The 16,466-nt window shown below is 37.8% G+C and overlaps 1 protein-coding gene across 1 annotated transcript in view; it reads right to left on the bottom strand.

The window, feature by feature from the left end:
* Positions 1-15,092, bottom strand: part of ZPLD1 (zona pellucida like domain containing 1) — a 51,428-nt gene extending 36,336 nt beyond the window's left edge. The window contains exon 1 of the mRNA XM_005910174.2: positions 14,987-15,092. Within this exon, the coding sequence (XP_005910236.1) occupies positions 14,987-15,092 (106 nt within the window). The remainder of the gene's footprint in view (positions 1-14,986) is intronic.
* Between the last annotated feature and the right edge of the window lie 1,374 nt (positions 15,093-16,466).

Genomic DNA, 16,466 nt, shown 5'->3' with positions numbered 1-16,466 from the left:
TATGCTATCTAGGTTGGTCATAACTTTCCTTCCAAGGAGTAAGCGTCTTTTAATTTCTTGGCTGCAGTCACCATCTGTAGTGATTTTGGAGCCCAGAAAAATAAAGTCTGACACTGTTTCCACTGTTTCCCCATCTATTTCCGATGAAGTGGTGGGACCAGATGCCATGATCTTCGTTTTCTGAATGTTGAGCTTTTTTTTTCAATTTTTTTTCAATTTTTTTTAATGTATTTTTTTAAATTTTATTTTATTTTTAAACTTTACAATATTGTGTTAGTTTTGCCAAATATCAAAATGAATCCGCCACAGGTATACATGTGTTCCCCATTCTGAACCCTCCTCCTCCCCCTCCCCATACCATCTCTCTGGGTTGTCCCAGTGCACCAGCCCCGAGCATCCAGTATCGTGCATCGAACCTGGACTGGCAACTCGTTTCATACATGATATGAATGTTGAGCTTTAAGCCAACTTTTTCACCCTCCACTTTCACTTTCATCAAGAGGCTTTTTAGCTCCTCTTCACTTTCTGCCATAAGGGTGGTGTCATCTGCATATCTGAGGTTATTGATATTTCTCCCAGCAATCTTGATTCCAGTTTGTGTTTCTTCCAGTCCAGTGTTTCTCATGATGTACTCTGCATATAAGTTAAATAAACAGGGTGACAATATACAGCCTTGATGAACTCCTTTTCCTATTTGGAACCAGTCTGTTGTTCCATGTCCAGTTCTAACTGTTGCTTCCTGATCTGCATACAAATTTCTCAAGAGGCAGATCAGGTGGTCTGGTATTCCCATCTCTTTCAGAATTTTCCACAGTTTCTTGTGATCCACACAGTCAAAGGCTTTGGCATAGTCAATAAAGCAGAAATAGATGTTTTTCTGGAACTTTCTTGCTTTTTCCATGATCCAGCGGATGTTGGATATTCAATACAATAGGAAGAGCCTTTTCTGTAAGCTGAAGAGTGCACTTTGTGAGTTCATGCCCAGTCACTAAGTCCTGTCTGACTCTGTGCAATCCCATGGACTATACCCAGCCAGGCTCCTCTGTCCATGGGATTTCCTAGGCAAGAAGACTGGAATGGGTTGCTGTTTGCTCCAGGCAATCTTCCCAACCCAGGGATCGAATTCAGGTCTCCTGCATTGGTAGGCAGATTCATTACCATTCGTTACCACCTGGAAGCCCCATGCTGCCTTATAGTGCCATAGAAATCTCACCTGGAAATACAGGACAGTCATCCCTCAATATCCATGTGGGGTTGACTTTAGAACCATCCTTGGATACCAAAATTAAATAAAAATCCACAAATGCTCAAATCCCTTAATTAAAATAGCGTGCATAGTATTTGCATATAGCCTACATGCACATCCTCCTGTATACTTTAAATCATTTTTAGATTACTTATGCTATGCTATGCTAAGTCACTTCAGTCGTGTCCGATTCTCCAGGCAAGAACACTGGAGTGGGTTGCCATTTCCTTCTCTAATGCATGAAAGTGAAAAGTGAAAGTGAAGTTGCTCAGTTCTGTCTGACTCTTAGCGACCCAATGGATTGCAGCCTACCAGGCTCCTCAGTCCATGGGATTTTCCAGGCAAGAGTACTGGAGTAGGGTGCCAAATGTAAATTTTATGTAAGTAATTGTAAATGCTATGTAAATTATTTGTAAATATTTATTGGCATGCAGCAAATTCAAGTTTTACTTTTGGAACTTCATGGAATTTTTATTTTTTTTCCTCAATATTTTCAACCCAAGTTTGGTTGAATCCACAGATGTGGACCTGTGGATACAGAGGGTCAACTCTATTTATTTCTTGTACTCCAATAGATGTTCCAAAACTATATAATCTTAGCAGATTATAAAAGTAATTTATATATTATTTCCATTTCTATCTCTATAAAATGAGAGTAGTGATATTTGACACCACATAAACTTTTTAAAAATTGCTTAGAAAACAGATGTTATTTGCGTGGTTTTAACTCGTTTTTGAAAACTACTTCTCCTCCTGAGTTTTTATACAATATTAAGGTTTTGGTGCTAAAAAAGCAAGAAGTTTAAAGGGGTACTGATATTTTATCTACCCCAAATATCAGCAGTTGATGAAGATTTTAAAGTGGATTAGGAATTCAGGTTTCCTCTCTGTATTGAACAGGTACCTAGCCACCTCAATTTTCCACATCTGTTTTTCATTAGTGAGTGAAAGCTGTGGTTTGCAGGGTTGTAAGAAATGAATATACAGTCTCAGACTAACTGCAGACTTCTATTTGAACTTGCTGCTGCACATTCTTTGGAATTAGAAGAGTTCAGACTTTTTCAAGCAGAAGAAGGAATATAGGTATTATTTACACAAGTAGAAGACATAAAAAATTTCATGCAGTAAAGAACTTCATTATTAAAATAAAGAAAGGGAGGGACTCTGAATCGTTCAGTCAATGCACTTGCTGACGAATTCCTCTTCTGAACAGTGCACTTTATCACTGAAGATTAATCAGGATGTGATCAGCAATCGCTGTCTGGATTAGTTCTTCTGCAAAGTGAAAGCAGGCATCCTCTTCACAGCGTGGGGCCAAAACACTACTGCTGTGTAGGAAAGAAGGAGTGCTGGCCTTTCTGATCTGCACAGAGGGCCAGAGCATATTCCCTGGAATAATTATCCCATTTTCCACCCTGGCTTTGGGCACAGAACAGTGCAATGGGCAAGCAAAGTTTAACACAAAATAGGACAGCTCATTTTGATTGACTCACCCAAGAAGTCTATCAATGAAATAAGCTGATTAACTATTGTATTTCCTGTGAAATACTGGTACTCATTCAAATAACAGGAATCCCTCAGAAGAAATGGAGTAGCCATCATGGTCAACAAAACAGTTCGAAATGCAGTACTTGGATGCAATGTCAAAAATGACAGAATGATCTCTGTTTCCAAGGCAAACTATTCAATATCACAGTAATCCAAGTCGACGCCTCAACCAGTAACGCTGAAAAAGCTGAAGTTGAATGGTTCTATGAAGACCTACAAGAACTTATAGAATTAACACCCAAAAAAGATGTCCTTTTCATTATAGGGGAATGGAATGCAAAAGTAGGAAGTCAAGAAACACCTGGAGTAACAGGCAAATTTGGCCTTGGAATACAGAATGAAGCAGGGCAAAGACTAATAGAGTTTTGCCAAGAAAATGCACTGGTCATAACAAACACCCTCTTCCAACAACACAAGAGAAGACTCTACATATGCACATCGCCAGGTGGTCAACACCAAAATCAGATAGATTATATTCTTTGCAGCCAAAGATGGAGAAGCTCTATACAGTCAACAAAAACAAGATGAGGAGCTGACTGTGGTTCAGATCGTGAACTCCTTATTGCCAAATTCAGACTAAAATTTAAGAAAGTAGGGAAAACCACTAGACCATTCAGGTATGAGCTAAATCAAATCCCTTATGATTATACAGTGGAAGTGAGAAATAGATTTAAGGGACTAGATCTGATAGATAGAGTGCCTGATGAACTATGGATGGAGGTTCATGACATTGTACAGGAGACAGGGATCAAGACCATCCCCATGGAAAAGAAATGCAAAAAGGTAAAATGGCTGTCTGAGGAGGCCTTACAAATAGCTGTGAAAAGAAGAGAAGTGAAAAGCAAAGGAAAAAAGTAAAGATATAAGCATCTGAATGCAGAGTTCCAAAGAATAGCAAGAAGAGATAAGAAAGCCTTCCTCAGCGATCAATGCAAAGAAATAGAGGAAAACAACAGAATGGGAAAGACTAGAGATCTCTTCAAGAAAATTAGAGATACCAAGGGAATATTTCATGCAAAGATGGACTCGATAAAGGACAGAAATGGACCTAACAGAAGCACAAGATATTAAGAAGAGGTGGCAAGAATACACAGAAGAACTGTACAAAAAAGATCTTCATGACCCAGATAATCACGATGGTGTGATCACTCACCTAGAGCCAGATATCCTGGAATGTGAAGTCAAGTGGGCCTTAGAAAGTATAACTACGAAAAAAACTAGTGGAAGTGATGGAATTCCAGTAGAGCTATTTCAAATCCTGAAAGATGATGCTATGAAAGTGCTGCACTCAATATGCCAGCAAATTTGGAAAACTCAGCAGTGGCCACAGGACTGGAAAAGGTCAGTTTTCATTCCAGTCCCAAAGAAAGGCAGTGCCAAAGAATGCTCAAACTACCACACAATTGCACTCATCTCACACACCAGTAAAGAAATGCTCAAAATTCTCCAAGCCAGGCTTCAGCAATACGTGAACTGTGAACTTCCAGATGTTCAAGCTGGTTTTAGAAAAGGCAGAGGAACCAGAGACCAAATTGCCAACATCTGCTTGATCATGGAAAAAGCAAGAGAGTTCCAGAAAAACATCTATTTCTGCTTTATTGACTATGTCAAAGCCTGTGACTGTGTGGATCACAATAAACTGTGGGAAATTCTGAAAGAGATGGGAATAGCAGACGACCTGACCTGCCTCTTGAGAAATTTGTATGCAGGTCAGGAAGCAACAGTTAGAACTGGACATGGAACAACAGACTGGTTCCAAATAGGAAAAGGAGTACGTCAAGGCTGTATCTTGTCACCCTGCTTATTTAACTTATATTCAGAGTACATTATAAGAAATGCTGGGCTGGAGGAAGCACAAGCTGGAATCAAGATGACTGGGAGAAATATCAATAACCTCAGATATGCAGATGACACCACCCTTATGGCAGAAAGTGAAGAGGAACTAAAAAGCCTCTTGATGAAGGTGAAAGAGGAGAGTGAAAATGTTGGCTTAAAGCTCAACATTCAGAAAACGAAGATCATGGCGTCCAGTCCCATCACTTCATGGGAAATAGATGAAGAAACAGTAGAAACAGTGTCAGACTTTATTTTTGGGGGGCTCCAAAATCACTGCAGATGGTGACTGCAGCCATGAAATTAAAAGACTCTTACTCCTTGGGAGAAAAGTTATGACCAACCTAGATAGCATATTCAAAAGCAAAGACATTACTTTGCCAACAAAGGTCCATCTAGTCAAGGCTATGGTTTTTCCTGTGGTCATGTATGGATGTGAGAGTTGGACTGTGAAGAAAGCTGAGTGCCGAATAAATGATGCTTTTGAACTGTGGTGTTAGAGAAGACTCTTGAGAGTCCCTTGGACTGCAAGGAGATCCAACCAGTCCATTCTGAAGGAGATCAGCCCTGGGATTTCTTTGGAAGGAATGATGCTAAAGCTGAAACTCCAGTATTTTGGCCACCTCATGCGAAGAGTTGACTCATTGGAAAAGACTCTGATGCTGGGAGGGATTGTGGGCATGAGGAGAAGGGGACAACAGAGGATGAGGTGGCTGGATGACATCACTGACTCGATGGACGTGAGTCTGAGTAAACTCTGGGAGTTGGTGATGGACGGGGAGGCCTCTGCGATTCATGGGGTCGCAAAGAGTCGGATACAACTGAGCAACTGAACTAAACTGAATTAGGAAAAAAAGATTTCCTTAGTAAAGATGCTCCTGGATAAAAGCTAAATAAATTTTTCTACCACAGCATGTTTCAAATTCTTTAATATGGAAATTTCTATTGTGATTCTCCATTTACATGCTGTTTTTACCTTTCAGTTCAGTTCAGTTCAGTTCAGTCACTCAGTCATGTCTGACTCTTTGCGAGTCCATGGATTGCAGCACACCAGGCCTCCCTGTTATTCACCAACTCCCAGAGTTTACTCAAACTCATGTCCATTGAGCCAGTGATGCCATCCAACCATCTTATCCTCTATCTTCCCCTTCTCTTCCTGCCTTCAATCTTTCCCACCATCAGGGTCTTTTCAAATGAGTCAGCTCTTTGTATCAGGTGGCCAAAGAATTGGAGTTTCAGCCTCAGCATCAGGCCTTCCAATGAATATTCAGGGTTGATTTCCTTTAGGATGGACTGGTTAGATCTCCTTGCAGTCCAAGGGACTCTCAAGAGTCTTCTCCAACACCACAGTTAGAAAGCATCAATTCTTCAGTGCTCAGCTTTCCTTGTAGTCCAACTCTCACATCCATACATAACTACAGGAAAAACCATAGCTTTGACTAGATGGACCTTTGTTGACAAAGTAATGTCTCTGATTTTTAATATCCTGTCTAGGTTGATCATAACTTTTGTTCCAAGGAGCAAGTGTCTTTGAATTTCATGGCTGCAGTCACCATCTGCAGTGATTTTGGAGCCTCTAGAAATAAAGGCTGTCACTGTTTCCATTGTTTCCCCAACTATTTTCCATGAAGTAATGGGACCATATGCCATGATCTTAGTTTTCTGAATGGTGAGTTAAACAAACTTTTTCACTCTCCTCTTCACTTTCATCAAGAGGCTCTTCAGTTCTTCTTTGCTTCCTGTCAGAACAGTGGTGTCATCTGCATATCTGAGGTTATTAGCAAATTTCACTTTTATTGGGATGCAATTAATTGATTCAATTCCTAGGCAGGTTGATAAGAAGTCCGGAGTCCTAGAGGAAGAGAGAGGGATCTGGAATTCTCAAGGAGGAGAAAAGGACAAACATTTATTTTCTCTACATTCCTTAGTCTTAGTCACATAAAATGTTTTTTGTTTAAGCCCAGAGCAGATGATTACACAACAAAACAACTCAGCTTAAACTCTGTACTAAGGATCATATAACAACAATGTAGCCTTCTTGAGGAGAGTTTCTCCTTCTTGAAAACCTTCTGACTAATCCTGTTATCCTAAACTGTATTTTATGAGAGTTGGTCTGGTAAAATCTTTCTACTGTTAGTTCTAAACCTGTCATCTTAAAATGTAAATGGTGAGAGTGGGTCTAGTAAGATCTATACAGCCTTGAGACATTCTTTTGATTTACTGTAATAACCAATTAACCCTGCTTATTTAATTTATATGAAGAATATATCATGAGAAACACTGGGCTGGAGGAAGCACAAGCTGGAATCAAGATTGCTGGGAGAAATATCAATAACCTCAGATATGCAGATGACACTACCCTTAGGGCAGAAAGTGAAGAAGAACTAAAGAGCCTCTTGATGAAAGTGAAAGAGGAGAGTGAAAAAATTGGCTTCAGAAAAACTAAGAAAATTCAGAAAAATTTCAGAAAACTAAGATCATGGCATCCAGTCTGATCACTTAATAGCAAATAGATGGGGAAACAGTGGAAACAGTGTCAGATTTTATTTTTGAGGGGCTCCAAAATCACTGCAGATGGTGATTGCAGCCATGATATTAAAAGACACTTACTCCTTGGGAGAAAAGTTATGACCAACCTAAATAGCATATTAAAAAGCAGAGACATTATTTTGTCAACAAAGGTACATCCAGTCAAGGCTATGGTTTTTCCAGTAGTTGTGTATGGATGTGAGAGTTGGACTATAAAGAAAGCTGAGAGCAGAAGAATTGATGCTTTTGACCTGTGGTGTTGGAGAAGACTCTTGAGAGTCCCTTGGACTGCAAGGAGATCCAACCGTCCATCCTAAAGGAGATCAGTCCTGGGTGTTCATTGGAAGGACTGATGTTGAGGCTGAAACTCCAATCCTTTGGCCCCCTGATGTGAAGATCTGACTCATTTGAAAAGACCCTAATGCCGGGAAAGATTGAGGGCAGGAGGAGAAGGGGACGACAGAGGATGAGATGGCTGGATGTCATCACTGACTCAATGGACATGAGTTTGTGTGAACTCTGCGAGTTGGTGATGGACAGGGAGGCCTGGTGTGCTGTGGTTCTTGGGGTCAAAAAGAGTCGGAAACGATTGAGTGACTGAACTGAACTGAACTGAATAACCAACTAAAAAAGTATATAGCTCCCTTGCTAAGACTAGTGAGTGGGGGACACTCTCTGTCCCCCTTTTGAAGTCTATATCAGAAGCTTTCTCTGTCCCTCTTCATACTTAAATAAAACCATGCTACACAAAAGCTCTTGAGTGATCAAGCCTGGTCTCTGGTCCCAAAGCTAAATCTTCTTTGGAAATCAAGAATCCAGCACCATTCACTGTAAGCTTTCTTTCCTAACTGACATACAACACCATATAAGTTTAAGGTTTACAGCATAATGAATTGACTTATATTAATTGTGAAATGATTATAAAAATAAATTTAAGTAATAAATTTAATATAAATACGACTGAGCAACTGATCTGATCTGATCTGATCTGAATATTGAGCCATCATTCATATAAATACCAAAAGGAAAAAAAAAAAAAAAAACAAGGAAAAAGTGCTTTTTTTCCCTTGTAATGAGAAATTTTAGGATTTACTCTCTTAGCAATTTTTAATATGTTTTAAATACACAACAGTGTAAACTATAATCTCATGTTTAACATTCAGTTCAGTTCAGTCATTCAGTCATGTCTGACTCTTTGCCACCCCATGAATCACAGCACTCCAGGCCTCCCTGTTCATCACCAACTCCTGGAGTTCACCCAAACTCATGTGCATCGAGTCAGTGATGCCATCCAGCCATCTCATCCTCGGTTGTCCCCTTTTCCTCCTGCACCCAATCCCTCCCTGCATGAGTCTTTTCCAATGAGTCAACTCTTCACATGAGGTGGCCAAAGTATTGGAGTTTCAGCCTCAGCCTCAGTCCTTCCAATGAACATTACACCCCTAGTATTTACTTATCTTACAAAGTCTGTACCTTTTCACCACTCTCTTTCATTTTCCTATGTCCCCACCGCTGAGTCTGGTAACAAAAAATCTATTCTCATTTTCTATGAGCTTTGGTTTTGCCTTTTGGATTCTACCTATGAATGAGATCATGTAGATTTGTATTTCTCTGTATTGCATTTTGCTTAATATAATAACCTTTACAGCCCATCCATGTTATCACAAATGGCAGAATTTCCCTCCTTTTTATAGTTGAATTGTGCACATATGTGTGTGTGTGTATCTCACATCTTCTTCATCAATTCATCTATTGATAATCATTTCAATTGTTTCCATGTCTTGGCTATTTGTAAATAATGCTACAGTGAATATACAGGTACAGATGTCTCTTTGTCACAAAGATTTTATTTCCTTCACATAATATGCACAGAAATGGAATTGCTGGATTGTATGGTAGTACTGTTTTTACTTTCTTGAGGAATCTTTATAAAACTGTTTTCCGTAGGGGCTACACCAATTTACATTTCCATCAGTAGTGCCCAAGTGTTCTTGTTTTTCCTACACTCTCACCAGCATTTGTTATCTATTGTCTCTTTCATAATACCGATTATGAAAAATGTAAGATAATATCTCATTGTGGTTTTGACTTGCATTTCCTTGAGGATTAGTGATATTGAGTATCTTTTCATGTGTTTCTTGGCCATCTATACAGCTTTTCTGAAAAAAATGTCCATTCATTTGTTTGCCCACTTATAATTGGATTGTTTGGTTTTCTATAGATAACATTTTTTAAACTTAGTGTTCAAAATTACTTTAAGCATCATGGTTTGATGAAAAGAGTTCTAGTTTTATATCTCTGACAATTGCTAGCTTCCCAATACTAGACAAATTCTAATTCTCAATCTTTGTATTGTAAAATGAAAATTAAAAACAGTTTTGTAGGTTTGTTTTAAGAAATAAAAGAGAAAATTATGTAATGTATTGTATTTACTCCTTCTTGGTGCTATTTCAAATAGAATACAAAATGACAAGTTATATAACACTAACATTCAGTTTCCTATGACTCATTAGTTCATCATAAAACAATGTCAGGTCACAAAGTTTCTGGTGTCATAAACCTAATCTTTTCCTTGATTGTGCCTTTATCATTACAGATTTCTTTAGGGACTTAGAAGCTCTAGCAGACTCTTATATACACCGTCTTCTAAAAAAGAGACTAGTGTACATTATTGCAGGAGCCAAAAAGACTTACCTGTATATTTCACTTTGGCAGCCAAATAATTCCTTGGTATTCGAAAAGTCAACTATGGTTTGAGTTTTATTCTTGGAAGAGCATAATTATAATGTCAGTGGGGCAAGAGTCTATTCCCTACTATTAGTTTGGATAGCCAAGAGTTAACTACCTTTAAAATTAAATGGTATCCCTTTAAATTTAAAATAAATTAAACCATGATAGTTCCCTTGACTCAAGGATGAATGCCATGGAAATTAAAGAAAATAGTTCTAATATCATGAAACAGCAAAGGTCAGATAGGGTGAGATGATTACTCTCATTATTATTAACATTACTTTGCATTTAGATAGCTCCTTCCTTTGCCAGACTCATTCTCATTCTAGGCCTTTGCTTAGTATCTGAGCAGCTTGTGGAACTCTTGATGACATCAAGGGTGATCTTGATGTGGAAGAGAAGCCACAAGTCAAGAGGGAAGTGAGCAATTAACCTTCAGGCTTTATTTATTCACTCTGATCTTCTTTTGCAAGCAATCTGCAAAAATGGGTTTAAAAACTGGGCTGCAAAAATTCTTGAAAAGAATATCCATATAACTAAAGCCTCTCTTGGGCTTTCTAATTTATCTGAATTTTAGATACTTTTTAATATAAATTTTAAATTGCAACAATATGTGTTTGTATATGCATAGGTTTGGGAAGTTTGGATACTTGTCTAAGCCCAACAGAAATAAAAATGCAAAAATGTGTAAGAACAAATACAAATTTTAATTTTCCCTGTTGAAAATAAAGAGATCATTTTAAATCAGAAAACACATAAGTACTTTCTCATCTTCGTGAAATGTATATAAATTCTTTTGAAAATTAGCTTTATGACTGAGAGACTTCTTTCTCAAGGACTTGGGAACTATCTCTTAGAAATATAAACATCAAGGAAAGTAGTACCCTTATATCACAGTTTGGGAAGGCTGGGAGCCTAACTTCAGTTGGAACCTTGCTTCAAATTGCAAAAGTACCTCCTTTCATAAAGATGTGAGAATTTTATTTTTTCTCTGGATAAAGCTAATACACTAGCATGAATGGTCACTCCAATAACCAGGTAAATTTAGGATGAACTATACATGACAAATGGTGCTGCCAAGCCCTCTTACTTTAGGACAGTTATTACTTATTTTGAAAATATGCATATAATTTGTTGTCTCTGCTTGACTATGTAAAAGAGTGAGACTCCTTTCTGCCTTTGCAAACTTTCAGTGAATTGCCTGTATTGAATATCCTATTCTGGTTTAATGCTAATTCAATGAGTGTTTTCATATCTTCCATGTTAGTGGAAAGGATTTCTGGGTTGGGAGAAGATTTTGTTTTTAGTTATATTTCCTTAATACATGATTATGCTTTTGACTGGAATAATGGACTCAATAATCTAACACATTATTGTCAATTGTTCTCAATCAAAATGCATATGAGACTCACCTGCAGGATTTTTTAAAAATGCCCAGTACCACGTTCAGAGATTCTGACACTACATATCGGGGGTAAGGGCTTCCCTGGTTGCTCAGTCAGTAAAGAATCTGCCCGCAATGCAGGAGAGCTGGGTTCAATCCCTGGGTTGGGAAGATCCCCTGGAGAAGGCAGGGCAAGCCACTCCAGTATTCTTGCTTGGAGAATCCCCATGGACAGAGGAGCCTGATGGGCTGCGCAAACAGTCAGACATGACTGAGCAACTAAGCACAGCACAGCACATCTGGGGTGAAGTGATGAAGTCCAAACATAACAACTATCTCAGCTGATTTTGATGCTGGTGATCTGTAAGTACTACTGTAGATGGAAGCTTCCACATCATTTTTAAAATTTACCACATTAAAAAAAAAAATGGTGACTTCCCTGGTGGCTCAGATAGTAAAGCATCTGCCTACAATGTGTGAGACCCGGGTTTGATCCCTGGGTTGGGAAGATCTCCTGCAGAAGAAAATAGCAATGCACTCCAGTATCCTTGCCTGGAAAATCCCATGGACAGAGAAACCTGGTAGGCTATAGACCATAGGATTGCAAAGAGTCGGACACAACTGAGCGACTTCACTTTCACTTTCACATGAAAAATACTTCCTTTTGCTGTCCTAGTCACTCCTTGGATCATTTACATGTTCAGTTTACCTTTACAAGTATAATAACTACAACATCAGCTATATTCTCTCTACTGAGCAATCTTCCTACATTTTGGCTTTCTTTTCCATCCATAATAGATTAAGACTTGACTACCCTTCCCAGGCCTCGGCCAGGCCTATGGCCCCTCCCTCTCTGAGGGCTTAAGCCTCCGACTTCACTGAGGAGATGAACACAATTAAAACCTCTCAACTTCTCAGCCTGTATCTTTTATCTCTCTTCTTTCCTAAATCAAGTAAATAGCTACCACTTTTCCAAAGTGAACTCCTACCCACCTGTACCTTTGATCTCTTCCATATTTACTTTCCTCATTACATGAAGTATTTCTTTGTTAGTATTCCAATCTCTGAATACTTTCCCTTTGCTCATGTATATACTTTGTTAGTATTTTTTTTGTTAGTATCCCCAGTCTCTGAATATTTCCCCTTTGCTGATTCATATTCTTATGTAATAGATTAGGTGTCTCTAGTGCTCTAATCCCCAAATCCTTTTTTTTTCACTTAATTGCTGGCTCAGCTTATTCCCCCTCTTTTCTTTACCACCAAAGTTATTTAAAGAGTAATGTATTTCCACACCTTTCCTTCTGCCTTCTCCTGTCTCTCATTCATTGCTCACTCGCTGCACGGGGATTCAACTCTCACACAGCTTTTTTCCATTTTCAGCCTCTCTCCTCAAACCAGGTCTGTATTTCCTATTTCTGGATAGAGGCTGCCTCTCTACATTCTAAAAGTACTTCAAAGTCATTCTTTTCAAATCCAAACTTCCTTTCTAAAACATGTAAATGCCCTATGCTTTCAGTGTCAGTTAACAGTATCAACATTCAATTATTCAATTTCAAAATACCCTCTGGTCTTCTCCTTGGCTCACCTCCCAAATCAAATCAGTTCTCAAGTTCTGATGTATCCACCACAAAATACTTATCTCTGAATAGCTGCCTCCTTCTACTGCTTCCCTTGCCATAGCTTCGTGACATTTCTCTCTGCCTCTGCTGCTGCTGCTGTTGCTGCTAAGTCGCTTCAGTCGTGTCCGACTCTGTGTGATCCCATAGACGGCAGCCTACCAGGCTCTGCCATCCCTGGGATTCTCCAGGCAAGAACACTGGAGTGGGTTGCCATTTCCTTCTCCAATGCATGAAAGTGAAAAGTGAAAGTGAAGTCGCTCAGTCGTGTCCAACTCTTAGCGACGCTATGGACTGCAGCCCACCAGGCTCCTCCATCCATGGGATTTTCCAGGCAAGAGTACTGGAGTGGGGTACCATTGCCTTCTCTGCTCTCTGCCTCTAGTCTCTTCTAACTTGATTCTGTCTTTCACATTTTTCCCCAATGTCTACTTTCTCAAATAAAATGTGACCATATAAAATCCTTAAAAAGGTGTGTTTAAAAAGATGCAATGGCTCTTCACTGCCTACAAAATAAAGTTGAAACACTTTCATTACACAAATTACTTTTGCCCAAACAACTGAACCTGCATTTATTTATTCAAACCTCTAGCTCTAATAAGTTAACAGGTTATATAGGGAAAGAGGAGTACGTTAAATGACACAAAGGAGTTACACTCAACCAGATCCAAAGTGTTGGAATTCTAAGAAACAAATGACCAAGTTACTTACAGAGATAAATGGCATTTTAGGAAAGCTAAGGCATGCTATATATTAAAACAGACTCAAGAAATACATCAACAAATGTACCGTATTGATTTAGAGGCAACTTGACTGAATATTGAGTGATATTAAAGAATTATTATTAAGTTTGTTAAATAAGTGTAATGATTTTAAAGTTCTTGTCACTTATATATAATGAAACATGAATAATTAATTTATTTTAAATATTTTAGGGATGGGAGTAGTAGGAAAGACATATGAAACAAAATTTATAAATGCTGACAACTGATGAAGCTGGATGATTACTATGGGTGTGTGTTTTTGTTTTTGTTTTTTTACTAATCTCTACTTTTGAATATGTTTTAAATTTTCCATAGTAAAACAGTTAAAAAAAAATCCTATCATTTGTGTACTCAAAATTATTAAGAACCCTGCCTGAACTTACCTTTGTATACTTGCTTTTAGACATTCCCCATCCTGAACTCCTTATTTTACTTAACCTACCAAATAGTCTCCTACTAGATCTGGGCTAATGAAGATATTTCTACATATTCTTTCTTTATTCTGGAGCAAGCCAGATTACCTGTGTTCAATACTTCACATCAACTAAATAACTACCTACTGATTGCTCTGTGTAGATGTGCTGTTGCTCTGCTGTGCTCCAAACATAGGAGCATGTAAAACATGACAGAATGTATCTCAGTTTGCAATACATATGTAGAAAAATAGTTTCAGATTACCTAATCCTTTTTTTGTAAATATTGAACTATGGCTCTATAACTTCAGCTGATATAAAAAGATGAATACTTAAGTGAAACCTTAAATTACCTCTAAAAAAATGCAGATTTTAACAACCTGTGGGACACATCCATCAAGATGGTCAAAGTCTCATGTCTGTCAAAATATTAATGGATTGCTTGAAATGCATTCTGAAGCTGGCCTGTGTATTTTGGTGACCAACATTTCATTGGAAGAGTATTTTGTTTGAGTACTATATAATATTTCACAATCATTTTCTAAGTATTCTTCCTAAATAAATCTATTAGAATATAATGGAAATTTTTAAAGTCTGAATTAATTTATGAGAAAAAATCCATCAAGTAGACAAACTTTGAATGACATTAGCCTCTCCCAATTTTATGAATCATTAGCTAATATTTTTCACATCTGTGAGCAGCCATTATAATAATATAAACTAATACAATGAACATTTTATATGTTAATATGGTTATAAATTACAACTTCAGAAAAATGTCTTTTGTCATTTTCCATTTGTTAATATCCACTTAATAAAGACAGATATCCCCCTCATTTTACATATGCATTTAAATGATTTTCTATTTAAACATAATCACTCTCTACAGATACAATTAGAGAAAAGATTGGTTTCAGACTTACCAGGAAATCTACTGTGGAGATTGGCATCACAATTGTAGCCATTGAACTGAGCAGACCCTGGAAGCACTCTAGTTGTTAGTAGCAACAGCAACCATATCTGTTCCATTGCAAAACCTAGAAAAGAGTTATTTTTCATGTGGACATCACCAGCCTTCACTCTTACTTGCTGGGAAGACTGAGGCTGATCTCAACTCATTCTTTGACTCCAGTTTGCCAAGTATAACAAAGCTATACTTTTGTAGTAGAAGAGCTAAGATATAAATCAAAACATTTGTAAATGAAAGATTTTTATTATAAATAGGAAGAACTCAAACCAAGTATTTGGTAGAGTAGAACAGCATAGCAAAGGAGACTGATGATGTGGAGGCAAAGATACCATTTAAAGTAGAATATCCATAGTCTGAGGGATTTAACCCCCAAGAGTCGATTTTCAGAGAATCCTCAATGCTATTAATGAACAAATAATGTCAAGAAATCCTTCTTCTCAGCAAAGGAATCCCAGGATATTGATATTTCTCAAAATTGATGGTTTATATATCATTTTCTCAGGAAACAAAGGAATAAAGCAAAGGGAGAACAGAAAAATACTGTGTGTGGAATAATATTATGGTTCCTCCAGTGACTGCTCATTAGTGGATGATATCTGATATAGAATTATGAAAACCTTGAATTCTTAGAAGAGTATAATAGAAATTGTCTATGTGTTGAACAAATAAATATAAATTGACTTTAATACTTAAATACCAGTCAGCCTGATGTTTAAATTTTTTTTCCTAAGTCGTTTACTGGCCTTATAGAATTAAAATATCTTCTAGAAGTGCCCAGCTTGTTATCAGAGCACAGTCTGTGCATTGGGAAAATAATTCTTTTGGGTTGGTGGTTTTGATCTGTGAATAAAAAACAAAAATAAAATAAAATTGTAAATAGCTTACTCAAATAATTTATTGCATGTTTAAAGCTTTTGGGTTTGGGGGAAGAATAACGTCTAAGCTGTTCTTAATGATCTGCCCTTAGATGACCAAGCGTAGCCTTTAGCAAAAGGAAGGAAATACATCTTGCTTTTGAATCATGTTTTTAGTATAACATGTTTATTATTAACAAAGTCACATTGGTGAGGATGTGGGAAAGGAAAGCACGAGTTTCTTCCCAAAAATAAACAGAAAAAAATATTAATTCAACAGGAGCTTCCTTCTTTGTCACTGTCACTTACCACTCAGACACAAACCTAATGACTTTTGGAAGAACAACCATATGCCTGATCTGGTAGGACACTCTATAACAAAAGGCTCACACAAATGGCTGACCCAGACCCTGGGGTCTCTTGACCACACCTATGCCTTCAATGTCTAGCTCCTCGGAACATTTCAGATAGACTACAACAGCCTTGTTCTTTTGGAGTCTACAGAAGATTGTTAGGAAAGACAGCAGCTTATGTCTGAAAGGTACATCCCACCACACACACAGTGAAGTCTCTACAACT

The sequence above is a fragment of the Bos mutus genome, chromosome 1 (assembly GCF_027580195.1).
Source record: "Bos mutus isolate GX-2022 chromosome 1, NWIPB_WYAK_1.1, whole genome shotgun sequence".
NCBI lineage: Eukaryota > Metazoa > Chordata > Mammalia > Artiodactyla > Bovidae > Bos > Bos mutus.
This window is presented reverse-complemented; position numbering and strand designations above follow the sequence as displayed.